The sequence below is a fragment of the Anastrepha obliqua genome, chromosome 1 (assembly GCF_027943255.1).
Source record: "Anastrepha obliqua isolate idAnaObli1 chromosome 1, idAnaObli1_1.0, whole genome shotgun sequence".
Classification (NCBI taxonomy): Eukaryota; Metazoa; Arthropoda; class Insecta; order Diptera; family Tephritidae; genus Anastrepha; species Anastrepha obliqua.
The window spans coordinates 59,198,744-59,220,598 of record NC_072892.1 but is presented as its reverse complement, the minus strand read 5'-3'; the positions used below and the strand labels follow the sequence as shown (position 1 = coordinate 59,220,598).

At 37.7% G+C, this 21,855-nt stretch overlaps 1 protein-coding gene across 6 annotated transcripts in view; it reads right to left on the bottom strand.

Annotated features, from left to right (window-relative positions):
- LOC129247982 (uncharacterized) overlaps positions 1–20,887 on the bottom strand; it is a 40,511-nt gene extending 19,624 nt beyond the window's left edge. Inside the window, exons 1-14 of one of the 6 annotated variants that reach the window (XM_054887374.1) lie at positions 20,580–20,887; positions 20,203–20,446; positions 19,490–19,701; positions 6,448–6,675; positions 6,079–6,389; positions 5,484–6,010; positions 5,281–5,415; positions 3,931–4,103; positions 3,639–3,856; positions 2,433–2,652; positions 2,141–2,369; positions 1,588–2,084; positions 1,409–1,524; positions 1,216–1,342 (exon numbers count right to left, since the gene is read on the bottom strand). In XM_054887374.1, the coding sequence (XP_054743349.1) occupies positions 1,216–1,342; positions 1,409–1,524; positions 1,588–2,084; positions 2,141–2,369; positions 2,433–2,652; positions 3,639–3,856; positions 3,931–4,103; positions 5,281–5,415; positions 5,484–6,010; positions 6,079–6,389; positions 6,448–6,675; positions 19,490–19,701; positions 20,203–20,233 (3,024 nt within the window). In that variant the 5' untranslated portion in view covers positions 20,234–20,446; positions 20,580–20,887. Of the gene's footprint in view, positions 1–1,215; positions 1,343–1,408; positions 1,525–1,587; positions 2,085–2,140; positions 2,370–2,432; positions 2,653–3,638; positions 3,857–3,930; positions 4,104–5,280; positions 5,416–5,483; positions 6,011–6,078; positions 6,390–6,447; positions 6,676–19,489; positions 19,702–20,202 lie in introns of all 6 variants that reach the window. The other 5 variants (XM_054887381.1, XM_054887389.1, XM_054887405.1 and 2 more) reach the window with 5 other exon arrangements.
- Positions 20,888–21,855: the final 968 nt, after the last annotated feature.

Sequence of the window (21,855 nt, the reverse complement as noted above, 5' to 3'; positions counted from 1 at the left end):
ACAGCAGAGCGCAAAGCAATAGAAGATAGGCTAGGCCCCTTAAAAGCAGACAACATCATCCAAAAAATGGTCGAAAGTGCAGAAAGCTGGCAACTTATTGACACGTACGTGGAGCGCATCCTACTTGCCAAGAAATTTGACATGGATAGAGATGATCAATATACATACATCCATCCTACCTGAGTAGAAGATGAGCCGATAGCGTGATGCTGGCTCCAAAATTGGCGACCCTGGACGCAGGGGGAGTAGAAAAGGCTTCTTTCTGAACAGAATGCCTACTTGGATCTCCTCTGCCTACGATGAAATACTACCGGAGTCCCGGGGCAGAGGAAACATCCGGGAAGGAGTGGGGAGGGATTGTTTTAGTGGTTACACCATTCGACGCAGTAGACGACGGTTACTGTAAGTGCGAAGGCATTTTAAACCCTACCTCACCGCAAAAAAAAAAAAAAAAAAAAAAAAAAAAAAAAATAGAGGTTGTTCCATTGTGACTACGTATTTTGAAAAGAGTGAAATTTTTTTGCGGTCGTCTAGCGTAGGTTTCTGACAGCTCGCATGAGCGCATACTTACGCATTGAGCATTTAGGCATTGCGGGCAATGCAATTGCATTAACATTCTCTGGTGCGGGTTATGCGGAGACGGTTCGCGACGCAGAGCTTTGAATTGCAACCAAAGGCAATCGATTTGACTTGGCTGTATTTCTCTTAAAGGTAAGTATATGATAATAATCTAAGAAGTATTTCTAATCTGAAAAGCCAAAATGTCGTCCAAAATTTTGACAAAAGACTAAAGAATGCCTTCAACCACTATACATACATAACCCCTATGTCTAATTGTCGCGTACTTGCTTTCTTAGACGAGTTTCTTCCATTTGTGGTGTATGCCTTAGTATTGTCCAGCAAATGGAATGACCCATAGTTGTATGTCCGCCGAGGGATCAAGAGACGAATAGTAGACACGCACAAATCACTCGGCTACTACATTCGGCGGTCTACAATCTTTATAACGTCAGCGTTTTTTGAAAAATGCTGCGTTTTTCTTTCTAATTTTAAACTTAACAAAACATCCGTTAGAAAATGTTACAGTAGTAGTAGCTCTCGCTATGGCAATTCTAAAAAATTATGGAAAAGTTTGAAAATAACAGTTTAAAGGCATTGGTGGCTCAAATACAATTAAAGCTAAAAATACTTTGGGGCGAGTCATTTGTTACTAACCTTCGTTGGTTTCTCATTCTGTACAAGCATTGTAAAGTTTCGATCATGTCCAAGATGAATAGAACTCAACTGCGCCACACCAAAGGCATACATCAAAAAGTTTATGACCACATTCCGTGAAAAACCGCTGCGAAATAATATAGACGATATTAAAAAAAAAATGACTAAACAAACTATGCAAATATAAACTCACTTTTCCATAAATTCCGACTTGAGCAGCATGCCGCGATATTTATTTAATTCGTTGAGATTCGTTTTGATGGACATTGAAATGCCCAAATCCTCCGTATCGTATTTGAACAATTGAAACTGTAGGGAAATTTTACTTAATATGAATGAATTCTGCCACTAAAATTGTGTACTGCAACTTACCACATCTACAAGACGATCCGGGTACATAACTTCCTCGAACGGCTGAGTTGCCTTTGTTATCTGACCACGAGTCGAAGTAATCGAACGTGATTTAAAGGAAAGCCCACTTGTCATATTCTCCGGACGCTGGAAGGAGTAACGCAAACATTTGCTAGTGATATTCATATTCAGATCAGTATTGAACGGCACATAGATGAGAAAACCCTGTTCGCGATTAATTTCATGATCCAAGTTCAAGAATGGATTATAACTGCGACTGCGACACGATGCATACGAGGAGTATCGCGCATCAATCTCCAGAGCTGATTTCATTAAATCGTTGGTGCGATGCTGTGTAATGTTGCCACGCAGTGAAGTGAGTACCGTGGTTTGTAGTAGCACATCCGAGGCAGTGCCCAATACAGTGGGTACCGAATACTTATTCATGAAAGGCCAGCGAACAGTCTGCATATTGATGTGGCTGTCGGCGCGTATGATGAAGCTAACGCGACTAATGACTGAAAAATGCAAAATCAGTAAATGAGAAACAGTGCAACTAGCAAATGATGCTTACGATCTGTATAGGTTAGTTTTTGAAAAGTTTTCTGATTCAAGTAATACGACAACACTGTTTTGCCCTCCATTTGTAAAATGAACTCAAGATGCAATGGTTTCGATTCTATAATTGGCGCCTTCATTGCGTGAAGTAATTCCTTGATGTGTTCGAATTTTAATGGAGTTGCAGCATTTTTAAGGAATTTGTGGAATATTGCATCGGGAAGACCGCGTGCTTTAATGTAGAGCTGTGGAGGAGAGCAATAAATTTGAGTATAAAAGAATTAAACATTTCCCCTCAAAACACTTACCGCCAATTGTCCGGTAAATTTGCCCAATGCTTCTGTATCGAATTTTAAATATGCAACCACGGGCAAATCTGATTTCGAATCGCCCACCAAAAATACCTGTAACATTGCGCCAATACCGAATTTCGAATCGCGATAATCGAATATATAATTTCCAGTGACCCAATAACGTGATTCTGGTTTTTGCGGCAAATGTCGATGCATATACGAAAGCAAACGGCGTCTAAGAGAGTTTGAGGGATAAATATAGAGAGGGATGGAGATTAATGCAGGAAAATTAAATATTGAATCAAATTATAGCATTCGCAAACGAGATTAATGATTTGATTCACAATAAGTGGAAAGAGAGGCTGCAGATGGACAAAACTGATGTTACCTGTCATGTCCGACCGACTGTCGCAGATCCTCCTGTCATTAAACAGAAGAGACTGTGGGCAGCTGGTTGGACTGATGACGTACCAATATTTGCCACTTCCCATGGGCGAAGCACATGGAAAAGGTAGGCATCTCAGACAGTACACTCTCTCCAGCATGTGGAGAGGGGGATGAGACGGCGTACCCCTTTATGTGCGTTTGCTCGGCCTTCACTCTAATCAGGCTTGAGGTCTTTGGCACTGATGTGTTAAAAAGCGGCAATCTTGGCTCTTTGGCACCACAAGATCACAAGATAATCTGAGTAATCTCGGTAAGATAACCTTAAAAAAAAAAATACAGATCCTCTGCGCCTGTACAATCTTCGGCAAAGTTTCTGATTCTGGAAACACGATCTTTCGTAATTATTTGCGCTTGTTCGAATTGAATAACCAGAGAGTTGGACAGTGCTATTACGATATGCAAATAATTCCGATGGAAATGTCTAGTTGGGCAGTGAACTCGCGCAAAAGTTATAATAGTTTGGTGCGTGACTACCATTTTGGAGGATCTGGGTTCAAAACCCAATGTGGGCACAAAGCACCAAATGATAAAAACGCCTTTTTCTAATAGGGGCCACCCTGTGGCAGCCAATGGTAAACCTCCAGGTGCATTTCTATTGAAAAAAACATCTGCTATTCGAAGGCGGCATAAAACTGTAGGTCACTCCATTTGTGGAACAACATCAAGATGCACGCCACAAATTGGAGAGGAGCTTAGCTAATCTTCAAGCAAAGGATGTATGCGACAATTATAGTTAAAAAAAATAAAGGCAAAAAAATCTTTGTCGTCACTTACAGATATTGGTAACAAGGATAAGTCGTCTCAGATATACTCGTGATGGTTGTGCGATAGAAGTTAATCATATGCGGATCTGTTTCGCTCTGTATAATGCGATGAATACTGATAAGGCGTGCTGCTGTAGGATTTGAAATCAGCAGTAGGGTAACGGCGGTGACACGCAACTCCAAGCTGGCGTTGCGTGATTCAAAAATAGGCCAATATATTTCATAGATCTGTAAAAACAAAAAGAAAAATGGAAACAATTTACTACAGTTTATGCTATAATTGTGAGACCAGCAAACTATACTCGTTCTGCCCGTTCGGTGGCTAGTGATAAAGTTGCCCAGGCGGCTAGAAATTTGATATCTTCATTTTCATTCGGATCTCTAACAATGGGATCCAGGTAGTTGGCTACATTGCCCACTTGCAGATTGCTCAGACCTTGTAGATACAGCATTTTCAGTTCATAATCGCGGCTGTCTGTGAATAATGACCAAAAGTATGTAAGATTAATTTGTTTAAGAATGTTTATGATTATTCAAGCATTTAAGTTTAAGCGACCAATCTTAACACACTCAATATATTGCGCCTCAAGCGCATGTTAACGGTCGATGTTTTCACAAAATCTGAAGTTTGAGTTTGGGAATAAGTTCATAGCGGTTTCATATTTTGTAAAAAGGGTTAGTATTCAGTCCATAGAAATCTTTCTGCTCTGCAAAACTACTTCAAAACCTGCTTCTCTTTGCTTTTCATCGAGGTCAAAAAGCTGCCGAAGCAGCCCGGTATATTTCTGACGTGTATGGAGAAGGTGTCATAGGCGAGTCTACAGCACGGAAATGATTTGCAAAGCTCAAAACTGGCGTCTTTGATGTCAATGATACGTCCCGAAACGAAAGGCCTTCAGAATTCGATGAAGAACGTCTTAAATCACTTTTGAAGGAGAACGGTCGCCAAACCAGTCGTGAATTGGCGGAAAAAATGAGCTGCGATCATAAAATGATTCGCAATGGGATTTACCGAAAATTGAGAGCTTCGGTGCCTCACGAGCTCAACGAAAAACAAAAACAAAGAAAGTCGGGATTCAAATTGCTTCTCAGTATATCGCCTGCCATCGAGCAACACGCGGTCATAAACAGCGTTCTTTGTACCGAATCGTAACAGGAGATGAGAAATGATGCCTGTACATCAATATGAAGCAAAGAAAAGAGTGGGTGGCTCCAGAAGATACGCCAAAGAAAGCACGGTCAATAAGGAGCTCTACATTGCCCAGGTACACAGCAAGAATGTGGCTATTCAACTGAAAAGACCTGATCGACATGGCCAAACCATACTCATTCACGACCACGCCAGGCCCCATTTTGCACAAGTCGTCAAAACCAGACTCCAAAAGCTCGCCGTATTAAACTTAAAAACTTAAATACTTAAAAACTGGCTCAACAACTTCTTTGGCACAAGAGCAGGCGATTTTTGGCGAAACGGCATCAACAAATTTGTCGAGAAGTGGGAAAAGGTTGTAAACAGCAACGGCGAATATATAATTGATTAAATTATTGATATAATTATTGTTTTTGTTTAAATAAAAATCTTCGGTAAAATCGCTACGAACTTATTCCCCAATCCAATATTATACTCATTGGCTCTCATCCTATTTACTTACTCAAATAGAGGTTAAAGTACTTTTGTACATATTCCTCGAATACGTCCTTATTGATGCGCCCAGCCATGAAAACATTGTGCACCAGTGTGGCAAAACTCAAAATTGCTGCTTGGTGCACATCTGGGCGATCAGGTCCTATAAGACAAAAATAATACTTTAGCTTTAAAAGTGTTCTAAGCCGCTCTTGTCATTTCACAAATTACCTAATGTCAAAAAGACCTCGCAGACTTTCACCAATTCCAACGACAGCTCGAATATATGAAACGGTATTGATATTAAGAGTTGTACCGCAATCGTAGACTTCAGATCCTTTTCCAGTACCAAATCTTTGGTTAAAAATACCGATGCCTTTGTGCCGATGCGCGGTATAATCTCGTGAAAGATATTGCGTATTGTCTCTTGCCGATAAGAGGTACCGATATCCACATCTCTATAGAGTTTATTCAACGAATCATAGTCCATTTCGGACAGAACTTTTATCAAATCCGAAACGGCAGTATCATAAGGCTCACCAAACTCTAGTTCGGAATTTTCTAGCCCCTCTGCAAGGCTATTGAGCATGCTGGAAGCAGCTGTGATTAGTGATTCCTGTAATTGGGGATTGCGTCCACCCGTTGGGTCGCTAAGTTCGTTCGGTAATAACTCCAGGCCGGAAATTTCTGTGCACATGGACGTCTCAATGTCAATGGGATTGTCTATGGAGGTCTCATTCAAAAAATTGAGTAACAACCTGGTAATAGGAAAGATAAAACCAGCTTAAATCATATTTGGACAATTTAAATTTTCGACAATACTTACTCTGAGTTGATGTATTGCGCCTCGCCAGTCGACTCAAAGGTGTGTATCAAAGTTGTGCCTTTTACGTGGGCCATGCTAAGAAAGTAGCCAGTGACTGGATGTGGTAGCATGCCATAAATGGCCTCATTGCCTATAATCACATTCTTCTGAAAGTCGAACTCGCACGTGTTCGAGGGCACATTGCTACGTGTGACATGTATGGCTTCCGAGAAAGGTGTGCAATTCTTCAATTCTGGTGTTTTACGTATGGAAATGTAATTGGTTTTGTTCGAGACAAAATACTCCGTCGAACATTTGCCGTGTATGCCGATCTAGGGTGGAAAATTTATAAGTGCCGAAATTGAAAGAAAGTTTAGACTGAATGCGTACCTCATCCACTACAAAAGCACCTGTAGATTCAACTTGAAATTGGAGTATAGATGCAATGGCACGCTTGAAATTTGTCGACCAAATAGGATCTGCTTCTTTGAAGAAGAGATGTGAGACTGTGCCTTCTGGTGTGAGCACGATTTTGAAGGGCTTGTATGGCGGATACATTTCCTTATTCTGCAGAAATTTTTCACCGGAATTATTAAGTGTTATGTCATCGATGACGAGCTGGAAAAGAAAATAAAAGGTTATTATAAATTAATAAAAAATAGGGCAAAATACTTAACGGCTATAAATATACCCATTTTTTTAGTAGAAACGTCCATAGATTACAGATTACAGTTCTTATTTCCTATATGAACCACTATTATTTTATAATTGTTTATGAAACGTTAAAGAAAATTTAGTTTTTAAGACATGGAGCAAGAGTTTGAATAGCTTATAAAAACAATGTTATTATATCTTGTGTAAGAAGGATGATTTCGCGGGCAGATGTCAATATTAATTGAAAAAATTATTAACTGACATTTACTAACACATGTTTCTGGAAGTTCACATCTTGTCATTTCGGTCGTGCTTCCTCGAGAGGGAAGAGAGAAGGCGATTTATAATGGGGTCCACCAGACGTAACCTACTTAAGGGGCCTGCAATGTCTGCTCACCAGTACGGTTATCATATAAGCTTGCCACTAAATAAATCCGTTTCAGGATATGGCTGTGTAATACGCTGGTAAGCCTCTGTGTAAAAAACTTCCAAATAATACAACAAAGCCTCGAAGATGAGTCTGCCTGGTTGGTTGATGTTCTCGTAAGAGTAAACTTATCACCCCATCCCAAGATATGTGAAGGATGCCTCAAGGCAAGAACACCATCGGACCGTACATAGGCGTCGCATTGGTGTAGGAGAAAAACTGTATAACCAAATAGTCCCATTCACGCCGGCAGGCAGCCATTTCGCCACAATACGTATTGAATCTGAGTTTCTTTAACATTTCGCTTATCTGCATCGACATCTCGATTGAAGGAAAGATGACGCAGCCCAAGATTGTTTTTATAGGTGTTATCTCTTTTGCGACATAAGAATCGTGCTTGGTGATGAGCCGCACCGCGACGTAAGCTTATTGAAAGAAATGAAACTGAAGTAGTGCTACTGGCTAGGTCATGTCGTGTGATTAAATACAAACGTTTCAGCTCTGAAGGTATTCGAAAGACTACATAGTATAGAGATTTACCTTATGGTCGGCAATTCAACTACGTACATATATACTGAAATATGTAGAATGTTTTCAGAAATTTCATTTTAATATCAGTTTTCCAGTTTACCATTATTTTGCAATCATCTACTGGTAGAGAAAGACGATTAGAAATCTTAAGTCCATATTTTGAAATGCTCAAAATGTTGAATAGACCTCGCCTTAGTCATTATCGAACAAATAACCGAGGTGCAGGAATATCTTGTCTTCGTTGATTATGAAAAAGATTTTGATTGACTTAAGCACCCTCGGGGGAGTTTGTTATCCCTTGAGGGCGGACCCACCCTACAGAAATGGGTGGTAGGACAGAAGTGAAATATCTCCCGCCGATCACACGGAGATGTAAATTTCGTTAAAAAACTAACTTTCCTCAACGTCTGTTTCATTATGTGAGATGCGGTTGAAAGCGGGTGTGTACTTGTGTACTTGGAGCCAGTAAGATTACAAAGAAAAGGAGTTCCTGACAAAACTATAGAGCTAATTAAAGTACGAGGTACGAGGCTTTCGAGTGCCGAGTCTTATATGATGGAATCTTATAGGAAGCCATCCAAACTGACGCTGGTGTAAGACAAGGCTGCATTTTGTCGTCGCTTCTTTTCCTTGTCGTCATTGATGAGATATTAGTTACATCAATCGACCATGCTCGTAAAAGTGGATTGCTATGGCAACCGATTTCAATGGCGCATCTTGAAGACCTAGGTATTGCCGATGACATCGTACTACTCTCTCAAGGCAAATCGGATGTGCAAAGCAAGTTGAATGACCTTGTGGATCACTCTAATGCTGCTGGATTTAAAGTCAATGTTAAGAAAACGAAACCTATGGTAGTACACGCGAACGATACATTCTTCAATATTGCAGAGGAAAGTATTGAAAATGTAAATGTTTTTCAATATCTTAGAAGCCATTGAAATCAGCAAACAAGTACTGGACTGGAACCCTCAAGGACAGACTAAGAGATACTTGGTGACGCTGTATAGAAGAGAAATTTATAGCCGTAAAATTCTTATAGAATGAAAAGAAAATTGAAAAATGGAAGATTATAGTTAGGCAAGAGGAATTTCTGATAAGCTCAACAGAGTACACTTAAGACTTTTAACTACTGGTTACTTTACAGGCCATTGTAGCCTGAGATACCATTTAAATAAAATTGGTATCTCTGAGACCATCATCTGCCGATTGTGGACACTGAAAATTCAGAACACATCTTTGTAAATCTTCTGCACTAGGCAGAAAACGGTTACACCTCCTTGGGGGTATTGCCTTGTGCCCATATAAATAATGGAACAATAAACCCCAAACTTGCTAAAATTTTTAATAAGCCTTAGGATATAGGGCGGCCGTTGTAGCCGAATGGGTTGGTGCGTGACTACCATTCGGAATTTACAGAGAGAACGGTGGTTCGAATCTCGGTGAAACACCAAAATTAAGAAAAACATTTTTCTAATAGCGGTCGCCCCTCGGCAGGCAATGGCAAACCTCAGAGTGTATTTGTGCCACGAAAAAGCTCCTCATAAAAATATCTGTCGTTCGGAGTCGGCTTGAAACCTCCATTTGTGGAACAACATCAAGACGCACACCACAAATAGGAGGAGGAGCTCGGCCAAAACCCACGGTTGTGGATAAGCTGTAAGTACAAAGTTAGAGATGCCTGTACAAAGTTCGAAAGCCTGTCTAAGTGAGTAGAAGATAATTTATTTTATTAAAAAATTGTATAAATACTATTATTAAAGAACGATGAACCGTTTTTGAAGTTTTCTTCATAGCTTCAAAGTATCTTCTAAATAGTGGGATGCATTCATTTGTAGATCGATGAGTTTAAGTGCGATGGAAGGGTTGGGGATGGTCTTTGTTTAGTATTACAGTATTTTTTATTGAGAGCTAATGACTATTTCAAAGGCTGCATCATTCGTACAGTGTAATATAAATCTGTATCATGAAATCGAAATTTCAACTAACAGGCAGGTGACCACAAAACCCTGGAAAAATCTTGGCAGGCCTCAAAAAGGCTGTTAAATACCGTCAATCTCTTAATGATATGGCAAAAAATAGAGAGAACTACAAAGCTGATGAGTTAGGTTGTTATTGGCATCAGAGTTGCACCAGATATCTATATATATAAAAATTCAGCCGTTTTTCGCGTTGTGATGAACTTTACGGAGAATGGCTCAACCGATTTTAACCAAACTTTGCCACATTGAAGAGACACATGTGGATGGTTTGTGTTTTGAAATTTTAAGAATCGGATACCAGGGTCTCGAGAAACAGGCCAAAACGTGGACCCGAGTAACCCTAGGATGTGTTTGTACAATATGGGTAGCAAATGGAAGCTGTTGATGATTTCTATAGTATAGAGTATTTTTCATACCGTTCCGTGACTAGGGTCGCGAGATATAGGCCAAAACGTGGACCCGGGTAACCCTGGATGTGTTTGTACAATATGGATATCAAATGGAAGCTGTTGGTGAATGCTTTAGTACAGAGTATTTTTCATGCCGCTCCGTGACTGGTCTCGAGATATAGGTCAAAACGTGGACCCGGGTAACCTTTGGTTGTGTATGTACAATATGAGTATCAAATGAAAGCTGTTGATAAGTGCTTTAATACGGGGTAATTTTCATACCTATTGATGACTAGGGTCTCGAAATATATGCCAAAACGTATCTTTGCACCGAATTAAACCAAACTTACACACATTGTTAAGTAGATAAGTATTGAAAATGGGTTTCGTAAAGTTTGGTTGTAATTCGGAACACCGGCAACGCGTACAGCGTTCTTTTGAACCAGCCATAATGTCGTTTACTTTTTTAACGCTTGGGGCGGAACTGAACTGTCAAATTGACAGTGTGAGTTACAATGTGTCAATATTTCTTTCTGATTTGGACGCCATAAGAGCAAAGTGTGAATTTTGTGAATTTTTTTGGAGTGGATTTTGGAACAGTGAATAATTTCTTACGAAATTTGAGAATTTAATGTGAAATCCGAATGTTCAAATGAAATTATGTTTTGTGGATTTATTTTTTCGGTTTATATGCGATATGCTACGATACGCCATGAGTGAAAAAAATGGTAAAAAAAAAATGAAAAAAAAAACAAAAGAAATTGTTAAAGGATGCAAAAGAAGAGCACGAAAAATGCGTAACTTTGATGAAAAAATTAATAGTCTTATCATGCAAATTGTCAACAATTTTCAGAAGAAAAGAGATGGTTTAAGAAAATCACAACAAAATAAAATAATCCTGACCATGTGGACTTGGGCTTTTAAACACATATGCATCGAAAATATAATCCACAAAATTCAAAAAAAAACATGTTTTAAAATCTCAGAATACCATAATTACAATCATGTTTATTACAGTACAAATGCCAAGACAATCACGTAATCATATTGGTCGTTCGACAAATACTAATAGGCGCATGAGAAATGCCCGGAATAACGCGACATCAGAAGAACGTCAAGAACAAAATGAAGTAGTCAAACGATTGATGAATAATGTTATCCAAGCAACTATTTTAATTGGAAAATTCAAGAATGAAGACGTTCTAATACCAAGAATTCCAATGATTCCACCTGAATTGCCATTTGAATTCAAGCGTTTGCAATTGCCCATTCGTTTAGCATTTGCAATAAGGGGGCGTCCATAAATTACGTGACATATTTAAGGGGGGAGGGGGTCGAGTCAAATTTCATCTAATCTTACGTTGGAGAGAGGGGGCGGTCTCGGCAAATATCACGCAATTTTTTTTCTGATTGAAACAAAAAAAAATTATACTATTTTAGTCCATTATCCAGATTGTACATGCTTAAGATTTAATCTTAAGCGTAATCATAGTATGATTAAGATCATTCACTAATTCGTTTTACACCATATTTGTTTAACACCAAATAGATCAATTTAACCTGAATTTACGGTACAGTATAGCCCGTCGTTTGTTTTCGCGCCACTATCAGCCGATCGTGCGACTCGATGAACAAGAGCGTACGAGCTGAGTGGCAGCGACACACGGACAGGTTCCAACCTTCTTTGTTTAGAGAGAGCCAATATTTACTCCAGGTACATTGCAGTTGATTCATATAAAATCTTTATGCGTGCCTATTTTATTTTTTTTTTTTTTTAGTTTTTTAACGAGCGCGAATGTCAACAAATTTTTATTAAGAGTTACAAGGGGAAATTGTATTCAATTTTTTTTAGGTTGTGAAATGCGATGATCAGAACTGCTGCAGCCCACGCCGGAGTGATCTGCATATTATTCTTCACGACCGTTTTCTGCCACCTCCATACCCCATCACTTAGGTTAATTAACTTTAGACAATTCCGGACTTTAAAGAACATGACGGAAAGTCATTTGCTCCATTTCTAATACGCCTACCGATTCAACCGCTGAATGCCTTTATCAGCACGCCTAATGATCTCTATGGCCCAAGATTTTTTGCCCAATAAGAATACATGGCGGTAACTATAGAATCTGGTATAACTCGGAACTAAACGACGTTACTCAGAACGAGATAACGATGCGATTTTTTATGGCACAGCGCTTAAGATAGCCAGGTTACGTTACTCGTATGCCTGCTGACCGTATCTTGAAGAAAGCTATGACAGGGAAGCCAAGCCAAAGGCAGACCGAGGAACCAATGGATAGACGCAGTAGAAAATGATCCCGAAGCTTTGGGAATAAGTACTACGAAGCAAAAGCTCAAGACCGATCGCTTTGGAGGAGCCTTGTGAGGGAAGCTTTTGTGATGATGATTGATTATATTACTACTGACGAGAAGAGGCTCAGCATAGCAACTATGTCCCGATACATGCAATTCTTTCTCTTTCATCGCCGAAACTATGCATTTTTTGAACCCTAAAGAAAACGATTCTGAACAAGCAACAATATGGGGTTAAGTCGTAAATATTCGTCAATTGTAAATATGCTGAAAGTTATGTATTTTTTAAATCTGAAATTAACGTTTCACATGACGTCAGTGATAAGACCAAAGCCTAGCATATGTATGCGTACTATGTAAGTGTGTATAGGCACGTATACTACATACGCCATGTATGTATGTACATGCATATCTACTAAATAACATACACATTTTTATTTACGTTCCTTAAGTGTTGAATGGTCATCAGAGGTAATCAGCTGTTTGTCTGATAAGACTGTTTTTTTGCTTTATGTTGCTCGACATGAGCATTTGTTGTGCATATCTACAAGTACGTGTACGTACTCGTATTCATGTATGCACAGATGTATGCTGGCCGGCCGTTGTTAAACATAAGAATACGTTTGGAGTTATTCTCAGATTAATCATTGTGGGCTTGTGCGAGTATGCGATGAGTAGGGTTGTGGGAATATTTTTTTTTCTTTTTGAATATTACACACATACATACATATATACCTATGTGTGGGGCTGCTTGGGTTATGAAACGTGACACCGTTTGCCACGATTCACCGACTAGCTGGCGATAGTTGGCAGTCGGCTGAGTTCCCACAATCCCTACGCCAATCTGTAAAATATCCCAGTCATTGCCGAGTGTGAGTGCGTGCAGTTTGATGGCAATACCCTGCAGGAAAAAATTAGCTTGTAATATAAATTATAAAAACAGCTCTAGCGTTATTTATTTCTCCAAATTAGAAGCAATTAGGTGCTGATTAACTATTATTTTTTTGCTTTTTCTACAGCTACCTGTTATAGCCCAAAGAAAGTATGCAACAGAGGGAGACAATTTGGTGGTATCAAATTTGTATTTGAGTACTAAAATATGGATATGGAATGAAAGGCATTCAACAATCTATGTTTAACTGGTTTTGCCACCTATTTTTTGTGTAAAGTAATAAATTGATTGCAAAAATATATCAATAGATACTACCAAAGAATACTACTGAAGCAAATATTTTGCGGGTTGCGGTAAAGTAGAACCTATTTTAATTCGCCGAGTTCCAAAAAATTTTATTTAATTCTTTAACATCATTTTATTTTCCTATTTTTTCTTAATAGGTCGACCGGAGCGAGGTGCATCTTTCACAACGAAATTTCCAGAACGGAAGTGAGCGAATCATTGTTGTGCTACACGAACTGATACAGCATCGTATCCGTAAACTTCACAAATTTCATTAGTGGCTTGCGTGGCATTCTTCCCTTTTTTATACAAAAATTTCAAAATATAGCGAATTTCTTCATTATTTTCACTCATTTTTGAACAGCTATAGCTTTTTTTCAACTTCTCCGAATTAAATTTTTTTTTTGGTTAAATGAAGCTTAAAATGTCACCTTTACATTGGTAGCACTGGAGATAGATGACTCCAACGACATCTATTGACAAAATACGAAAAGACTTTTTCGACTACCCAATATTTTCTGCATTTTACTACACTTTTTTTACATATTAAAAAAATAAAAGTTGCATTCATTCATGGCACCACATTTCTTTTGAATCGGATCGTCACTAGTTCCATATATTTTTTAAAATGCCATGTTTTTTTTCTGCAGGGTAGCTGCTCGAGCCGGTTATTGCTGCTTTTTTTGCAGTGTCTGTGTCCATAGTTAGTCAAAGCAATTAAAAGTGATTACACGTTCATGACAGTGAGGCTCACAATAGGCATTCAGGCGACAAGTGTTGGTGAATATCGGTTCGTCGAGGTTCAACACTGCTCGCTTGAAAAAGGTTAAATTGTTTAACATCGTCATAAACAACAACAACCACACAGTAAACTAGCGAGCAAAGACAATAGTCTTTGCGTATTTAATTGATGTTTGCCTTTTTGTTATTTAATTTAATTTTATTTTATTTCTCACTTTTTTGCTGATTAATTTGCTTTCTACTTTACGTTGACTTTTTGGTTTTCATTGAAATGGAAATTTTTTGTTGAGTGAAAAATAATAGGGGTTAAGGAGTAAAAGAGGCCACTGCCAAAATAAAAATAAAATTAAATTAATTAAATTCAAATTAAAAGGACTTTGTTGCTTGAAAGGCAAAAGGTTCACACATTTGTGCTTTCTAATAGATGCAAATAGATACATGGATAATGCACACATGCACATACATTTGTATGTATTTAGATATATAAAATACATTGTTTGGGATTCTAAAAATACATATTTTGTTCACAAATATGTTCGAAAAAAAATTGTCAACTAAAAGCTGTTAGTGTATCACACAACTCGTTTCAAAAGAAGACTATTCAAAAATCATTTCTATGAGTTTCTGGCGCATCTTTACGGATGTTACCTGAGATACTATACTGCAATCGAGGTTAGCGCATACCTCTAATCGGGTTGAGAGAGTTCAGAAAGTTATGCTACGATTTGTGCTCTGATCTTTAACCTTCTGCGGTCGTATGTCTACTCTCAGCCACCACAGCACGGAACCAGTTGAAAGCTAAAGCGACACCAAGTCCAATCAAACGAAGCAAGAGGACGATCGCTTGGCTTAGGCTAGAGAGAAAATCAAAAATGGGCGGGCTTTCTACGCAACAAAATCCCAATTTGCTGCCTCTGATCCGAAGTATGCGAATCGGATCGAGGAAGAAATAGCCATCAAAAGACAGCGTCTTGCCGATAGGGAAGCCTCAGTGCCATATAAAAAGCATAATCACAAATCTCGTCTCGGCAAAGTCGGGAAATCGCGATAGGCAGAAACCGACGATGTCAGAAGTAGCGGCAGCGGTCAGTGAAATTGCCAAAAAAACATTTAATAGTGGCACTCATTGACGGTAGTGACAAGCTGGGGCGATGTAAGGGGGTGAAGATGAAGCTACTGGAAAACCTATTAGCGAAAATGTACGCAGAGCCGAATCCACCCATGACAGGACTTGACGGAGCAGTATGGTTTAGCGGCGTCATAATAATAAAATACATGAACGACTCTACGCTCACTTGGATAAAGGAAGTAGTAAAAACGTTTCAAGGACTGTGGGAGGGGGCTTCGCTCGACCTAGTTGACCTGCAGCTGTCAACAACAAAGACAAAAGAGAGTTTAATGTTTGTGTTGTTGCTAAGAACACGAGATCAGTCCAAGACAGTATGCATGTAACAGTTCATCATTAGTGCATTCATATTGGAGAATGAATTGAATGCCTACGAAGGCTAAGAGTAAGAGTCTGTTTTTATTGCCACTAGTAAAATACCTAAGTCTATCTCGACTCCTTCACGATGCTATATACAACAGTTAGGTGCACAAAAATAATCACTGCTGGAAAAAACGCCAGCTTAACCGACCCTTTACTGTTGAAATAGAAAAGTTCCAGCAATCGTCTTGCACATGGGCTGAAAAGTCCCGCGCTTAACAAAGAAAACACGTATTTTTTTGTTCAAAATTTGCTTTATTTATCAACGTGATTTTCATCAACAACAACGCAATCATTCCAGCGCCGCTTTAACATTTCAATACCACTTTTGCGGAACGATTTATCGTTTGCCACAAAATACGCTGAAACTGCGTAACCTCTTCATTCGAGTGAAATTTCTTACCGGCGCGAATTTTTTAGGTCTGTCGTCACTGGGAGCCAAATCTGGCGAATATGGTGGGAGCAATTCGAAGTTCAATTCATGTATATAAATATATAATATATAGGTATAACACTGTGTGATAAAAAAAAAAAAAGAAAATTAAGTATACTATTATGGAGACCTAGCACAACTTGTGGGTATAGAAAAGCTAAAAAAATGGTATAGGAGAAATTTCCAATACACCCCCAAAATCTCATTTTATGGCCATAAAACCGTTTTTCAGTAGGTTGATGTGAAGAATCACTCCAAACTTCACCAATTTCCATCCGATTTCGAATTTGTTTTTTTATTTCGAAAGAACAAAAATAAGCCGTTTTGACAGTGTAATGACAATTTTTCTGAAATGACAACTGACGAGACTGTAGACGGAAGTATTTGGAATTTTTTTTTATTTTTTCTCTATTTTTTCAACTTTGACATAATTTTTACGATATTATCCGTTATTGAGGATTTTTTTTAGTACACTACTGTTATAGAAAATTTAATTTTGCGTCGAATGAGCTATATTTGACTGTAATTGAATTAAAATTAATAGATTTGTGTGAGTTTTAAGATTTTATTTTTTTTTTACTAATTTGGTATGTAGGTAAAACTTACGCTAAATGGGAATAAGGACGCGTAATAATATTTATTGGAGTATTGTGCGGTGCAGCACTGTACGGTATGGTACGGTACGGTACGGTGCAGTACACAACGGAACTGGTTCCAAACTTAAAAATGCATTGGAAACGGCCCTTTGGAGTTTAGTACGGTACGGTACATTTGTCATTCTCTTCATCAATTTTGAAGACTTCTTTGTAAGAAATTCGATCATCATCATTCATCTGAAGTCGTCATCAACTAAATTCCATTGTTTAAATCGAGAAGCGAGCGTTTCAGATTGTCTTCCCGATAGAAGTAAATCACGAGAAAGATCCTGAAAATCTGAATTTGATACAATGTGTCATTCTGAAGACTTAGAACCAGACGGAAAGTACTCTTCATCATCAGGTTTATTGTTATCAGTTTGATCATCATCAGCAATGAGTTGAACTTCCTTCAGTTCCTGCAGTTGAGTCAAACATATCGTCCAAGACTACGGGGTTCTTAACAGTTGCAACAGCAGCATACTTTGTGTGCTTTCGAGCTTTATAATGATGACCGTTTACGTCCGTTTTATAAAAATAACAATCATCTGGTTTTCGATAATTCTGATGATGCCACACCATCGGAGAATATTGAGAAATTCGACTTTTCTGGCAACGTTTTGATTTATATCTCTTGAATTTCAATGAAACAAACAATAAAACGTTGACGTTTTAATAAGGTTAAATTATAATAACAAACTTCTTTTGTTAATCAATGTACAGTGTGAACTTTGGTACACTTGGGAGCTTTTCCATATTTCTATTGAAAAAAAATGTGCTATAACATGTCAGATATTTTCGTAAGTTCTAACCAGTTCTGTTGTATGCAGTACAGTGTACTCTTATGTATACATATATCCTCCAATAAATATTACGTATCTATAATAACGCATCAAAACACGTCCTTACACCCATTTAGCGTAAGTTATACCTACATACCAAATTAGTAAAAAAAAAAAAAAAAATCTTAAAACTCACACAACTCTATTAATTTTAATTCAATTACAGTCCAATATAGCTCATTCGACGCAAAATTAAATTTTCTATAACAGTAGTGTACTAAAAAAAATCCTCAATAACGGATAATATCGTAAAAATTATGTCAAAGTTGAAAAAAATAGAGAAAAAATAAAAAAATTCCAAATACTTCCGTCTACAGTCTCGTCAGTTGTCATTTCAGAAAAATTATCATTACACTGTCAAAAAGGTTTGTTTTTGTTCTTTCGAAATAAAAAAACAAATTCGAAATCGGATGGAAATTGGTGAAGTTAGGAGTGATTCTTCACATCAACCTACTGAAAAACGGTTTTATGGCCATAAAATGAGATTTTGGGGGTGAATTGGAAATTTCTCCTATACCATTTTTCTTAGCTATACTATACCTACAAGTTGTGCTAGATCTCCATAAAAGAATAATATCACTGTCGCACAGTGTAATTGGCGCGTACACCCTTTTTAGGTGTTTGGCCGAGCTCCTCCTCTTATTTGTGACATGTGTCTTGATGTTGTTTCACAAATGCAGGGACCTATAGGTTTAAGCCAACTCCGAACGCCAGATATTTTTTATGAGGAACTTTTTCATGGTAGAAAAACACTCGGAGGTTTTCCATTGTCTGCCGAGGGGCGACCGCTCTTAGAAAAACTTTTCAATTCATGTAGTTTTTGCCATTATTTTGATTGACTTGTGACGCGGTGCGTTGTCTTGAAGAAAGACAATTTTTTTTCTTTGCCATATGCGGACGTTTCTTTGTAAGTTCGGTCTTCAAACGCTCCAATAACGCTATATACTTTAATATTCGCCGTTGATGGTATTTCCCTTCTCAAGATAGCAGATGAATATTACACCACGCACAACCCAAAATACCGAGGCCATAAACTTTCCAGGCGATTTTGGTGCTTTCGGGTGCTTTGTACGAGGTTCTACTCGACAGATGACGATCGTTCTTATTCCGGAGTGAAGTGATGAATCCATGTTTCATCCGTTGTCACATATCGATTCAAAAATTCCGGTTTATTACGTTTAAACATGGCCAAACACTGCTCAGAATCAATAACAAGTTCTGGTTTTTGGTCAACAGTTGAACAGAGCTTTCTCATAGACAAATACCAATGCAATATAAAGCCCACACGTTTTTTTGATATCTCTACGATGTCAGTTAACTTACAAAACTTCACTTTTCGATCATTCAAAACGATTTTGTGGATTTTTTATTGTTTTCTGGTGTTACCGCCTAATTTGAACGCCCACTGCGTTGTGCAAAATCGGTGTCTCCATGACCAAGTTTGAAGTCAGCAAGCCATAGTTCTATTGTTGTTTCGTATGAAGCGGAGAGTCCCTATAACACTTCTCAAGCCATTGCTTCGCTTTAATGGTATTTTTGCCATCAAGAAGCAGTGGAAAATTAAAACACGAAATTTTTTCTAACCCATTGTTTTGAAAATAAGCACTGTTAGCACAATAACTCACGAGTTAATGAATATAATATCATGAAATTTTAACAGCTGAATTTTTAAGGTTAGCATCATACTAACTGAAAAGAGGTGAATGCAATAAAACAAGTGCAATCTATGTGTTAGGCCCGAGACTTTTCAGCCCATGCGTTACTACACTTTCATTGTAAATGTCGTCATTAATGTAATATTTTTCTTTTTGTTTTTACTTACCGCTGCGGCTAAAACGTTAGCCGTCTGCCGTTGTAGCGTCAACTTGCCGCGCACAATCCAACCGGAAGTCGGCGGAGCCGGATGTTCATCTTCTTGTGGTGCCTTTGCACCCACCACCACCGTACCGACATACTCATATTCGTATTGGCGATTCAAAGCGATGATATGAAAAGCGCCCACACTCGTACTGAGAACGGCCAACAACAAGAATACTGACGAAGATATTGGAGTTTGAGAGATTAGAGAAATTTTAATATTTCAATGTTTCTTTTTTCGTTTTATGCTGAGCTTATTTATTATTTTTAGATGTATAAAATATTATTTTAATATTTTGCAAAAATATGCGCCTATGTACGTACATATGTATATATGCATGTATGTAAAAGAAATTATTAAAACTTTTTCTCTGCTTGTTTTTTATTTACAAAAAATTTTATTTTGCACTTTCTCACTTGTTGAATTTCAAGCTATAATCAAAATAATCATTTCCTGGTATTGCAGTATCAAATATTTTAATAAAATTACGTCATCGCTGCTATTTATTTACAAAAAAATATTCACAAATGAAATCAAATCTCGTTGCATATGCAATCAATAGAAAAATTTTTACACAAAAATTTCTAGGTATGTAACTTGTGGATGTATTATTTTATACATATGTACATACATATATGTGTGTGTATGTATGTGTATAAATCGGATTTTCTACGTACACACTAAACTTGAACACCTGTTGCGCTTCATTGTGGTGAAAATACTCGATTCGAAGGTTTTTTTGTTTTTTAATTTCCTCCCAGATCCTTTTTTTAATTTTCTGCTTAGATTCTTTAAATTAATTTTGGTTGAATATTGCACTTTTTCGTTTGATGATTATAAACGCTTAAGTATATTTTTAACGATTACGTTTACTATGCGCGCAATTCATTGGTGGTTCAAAGATTTTATATCTCACAGGCGCTTCATTCAATTTTTGTTTAAATACAAACAAATATAATTTTTTTCGGAACTGATAACAGGCGTTTCTACATATGTATATATATACGTATGTATTTATAAAATTGTATGTAGAAATGATGTTCAGGGCACATACACATACATGTGTGCACTCTACATATGTATATAAATATATATATGTATATAAAAAAAGTATTTTTTTTAACGATGATTTTAAAATATATAGGTCGTTTCAAATTCCCACGTTCCACAGATTCTATGTATGAATATATATGTAAATATCCGGTATCAAATATGACTTCGCATATTTATAGTTATAAAATTTCCTTTCAATTCGAACACGCACATACACCCGGAAACTCGAAATCGCTAAACTTCAAAATAGTTCGAATGTCCTTTCTTTTGTAAATTTTCCTCTTCGATTGGTGAGCTTCGTACGCGACGCGTTCAAAACCCCTACTAAAGCGTTGCTTGACCGCAAGCTGGAACTATGGGTGCTCGACTTGATGCTCGTGGTCGTGTCACTGTAGTTAGCCATTGGGTTCGGCATATTTCGCTTTTCAGTCTTGTTGATAAGGCTGCAAGAGAAATGAGCGTATATATGTGTGCATACGTGCATGTATGTGGGTGTGTATTAAATTTTTTTACATATATATATATATACATTCACATGCATAAGTACATACAGACATATGCATGTTTTGGGACGATGAAGGCGCTGAATGCGGTTGTGTAAAATATGGTATTTGTGAGAAGCATTTGGTGAAAGTAAGTGTTGGGGGCAAGATTTGTGTTTAGTAACATACGAATGTATGTATGTATTACAAGGAGTTGCAAGAATTATGAATGGAACGCATGTACGAGTATATGCATGCGAATCCATGTGTAGTTGTAGGCGCGTATCCCTGCAGGAAAGTTCTGGTGCTACTGGACTAGTACCAAACTGTTGACGTGCGAGTGCTTTTGTAGTCTGGAATGATATTCATCTCTTGCAACAGAACTTAAATAATCTTGTCGAATGGAATCGCTGGCATAAGTGATAAATTATCAAAGCATTTTACGTTCAACAATGATACAATTTAGATCCTTCTAAAAGTTTACAGTTATTTAGCATTTTTCCGCCGATACTCAAAGGTCCGTATACGAGGAAGTCTTTAGAACTCTTTACTTTGTTGAAAATTGACGTATGCCATGTTACTAAAATCGCATCCTTTTTATAAATGTTTATAACAAAATCTAAAAAAAAAAAAAATAAACATTGGTTTTTCATATCCGATGTCTACTTTTAAATCCACCTTTGACGCTCTGAACTGTTAGCTTATATTGGAATGACAGGAGGTATTTAATAAAATAAACCCAGCCAACGTAGCCGTCGTGGCCGAATGAGTTGGTGCATGACTGCCATTTGGAAT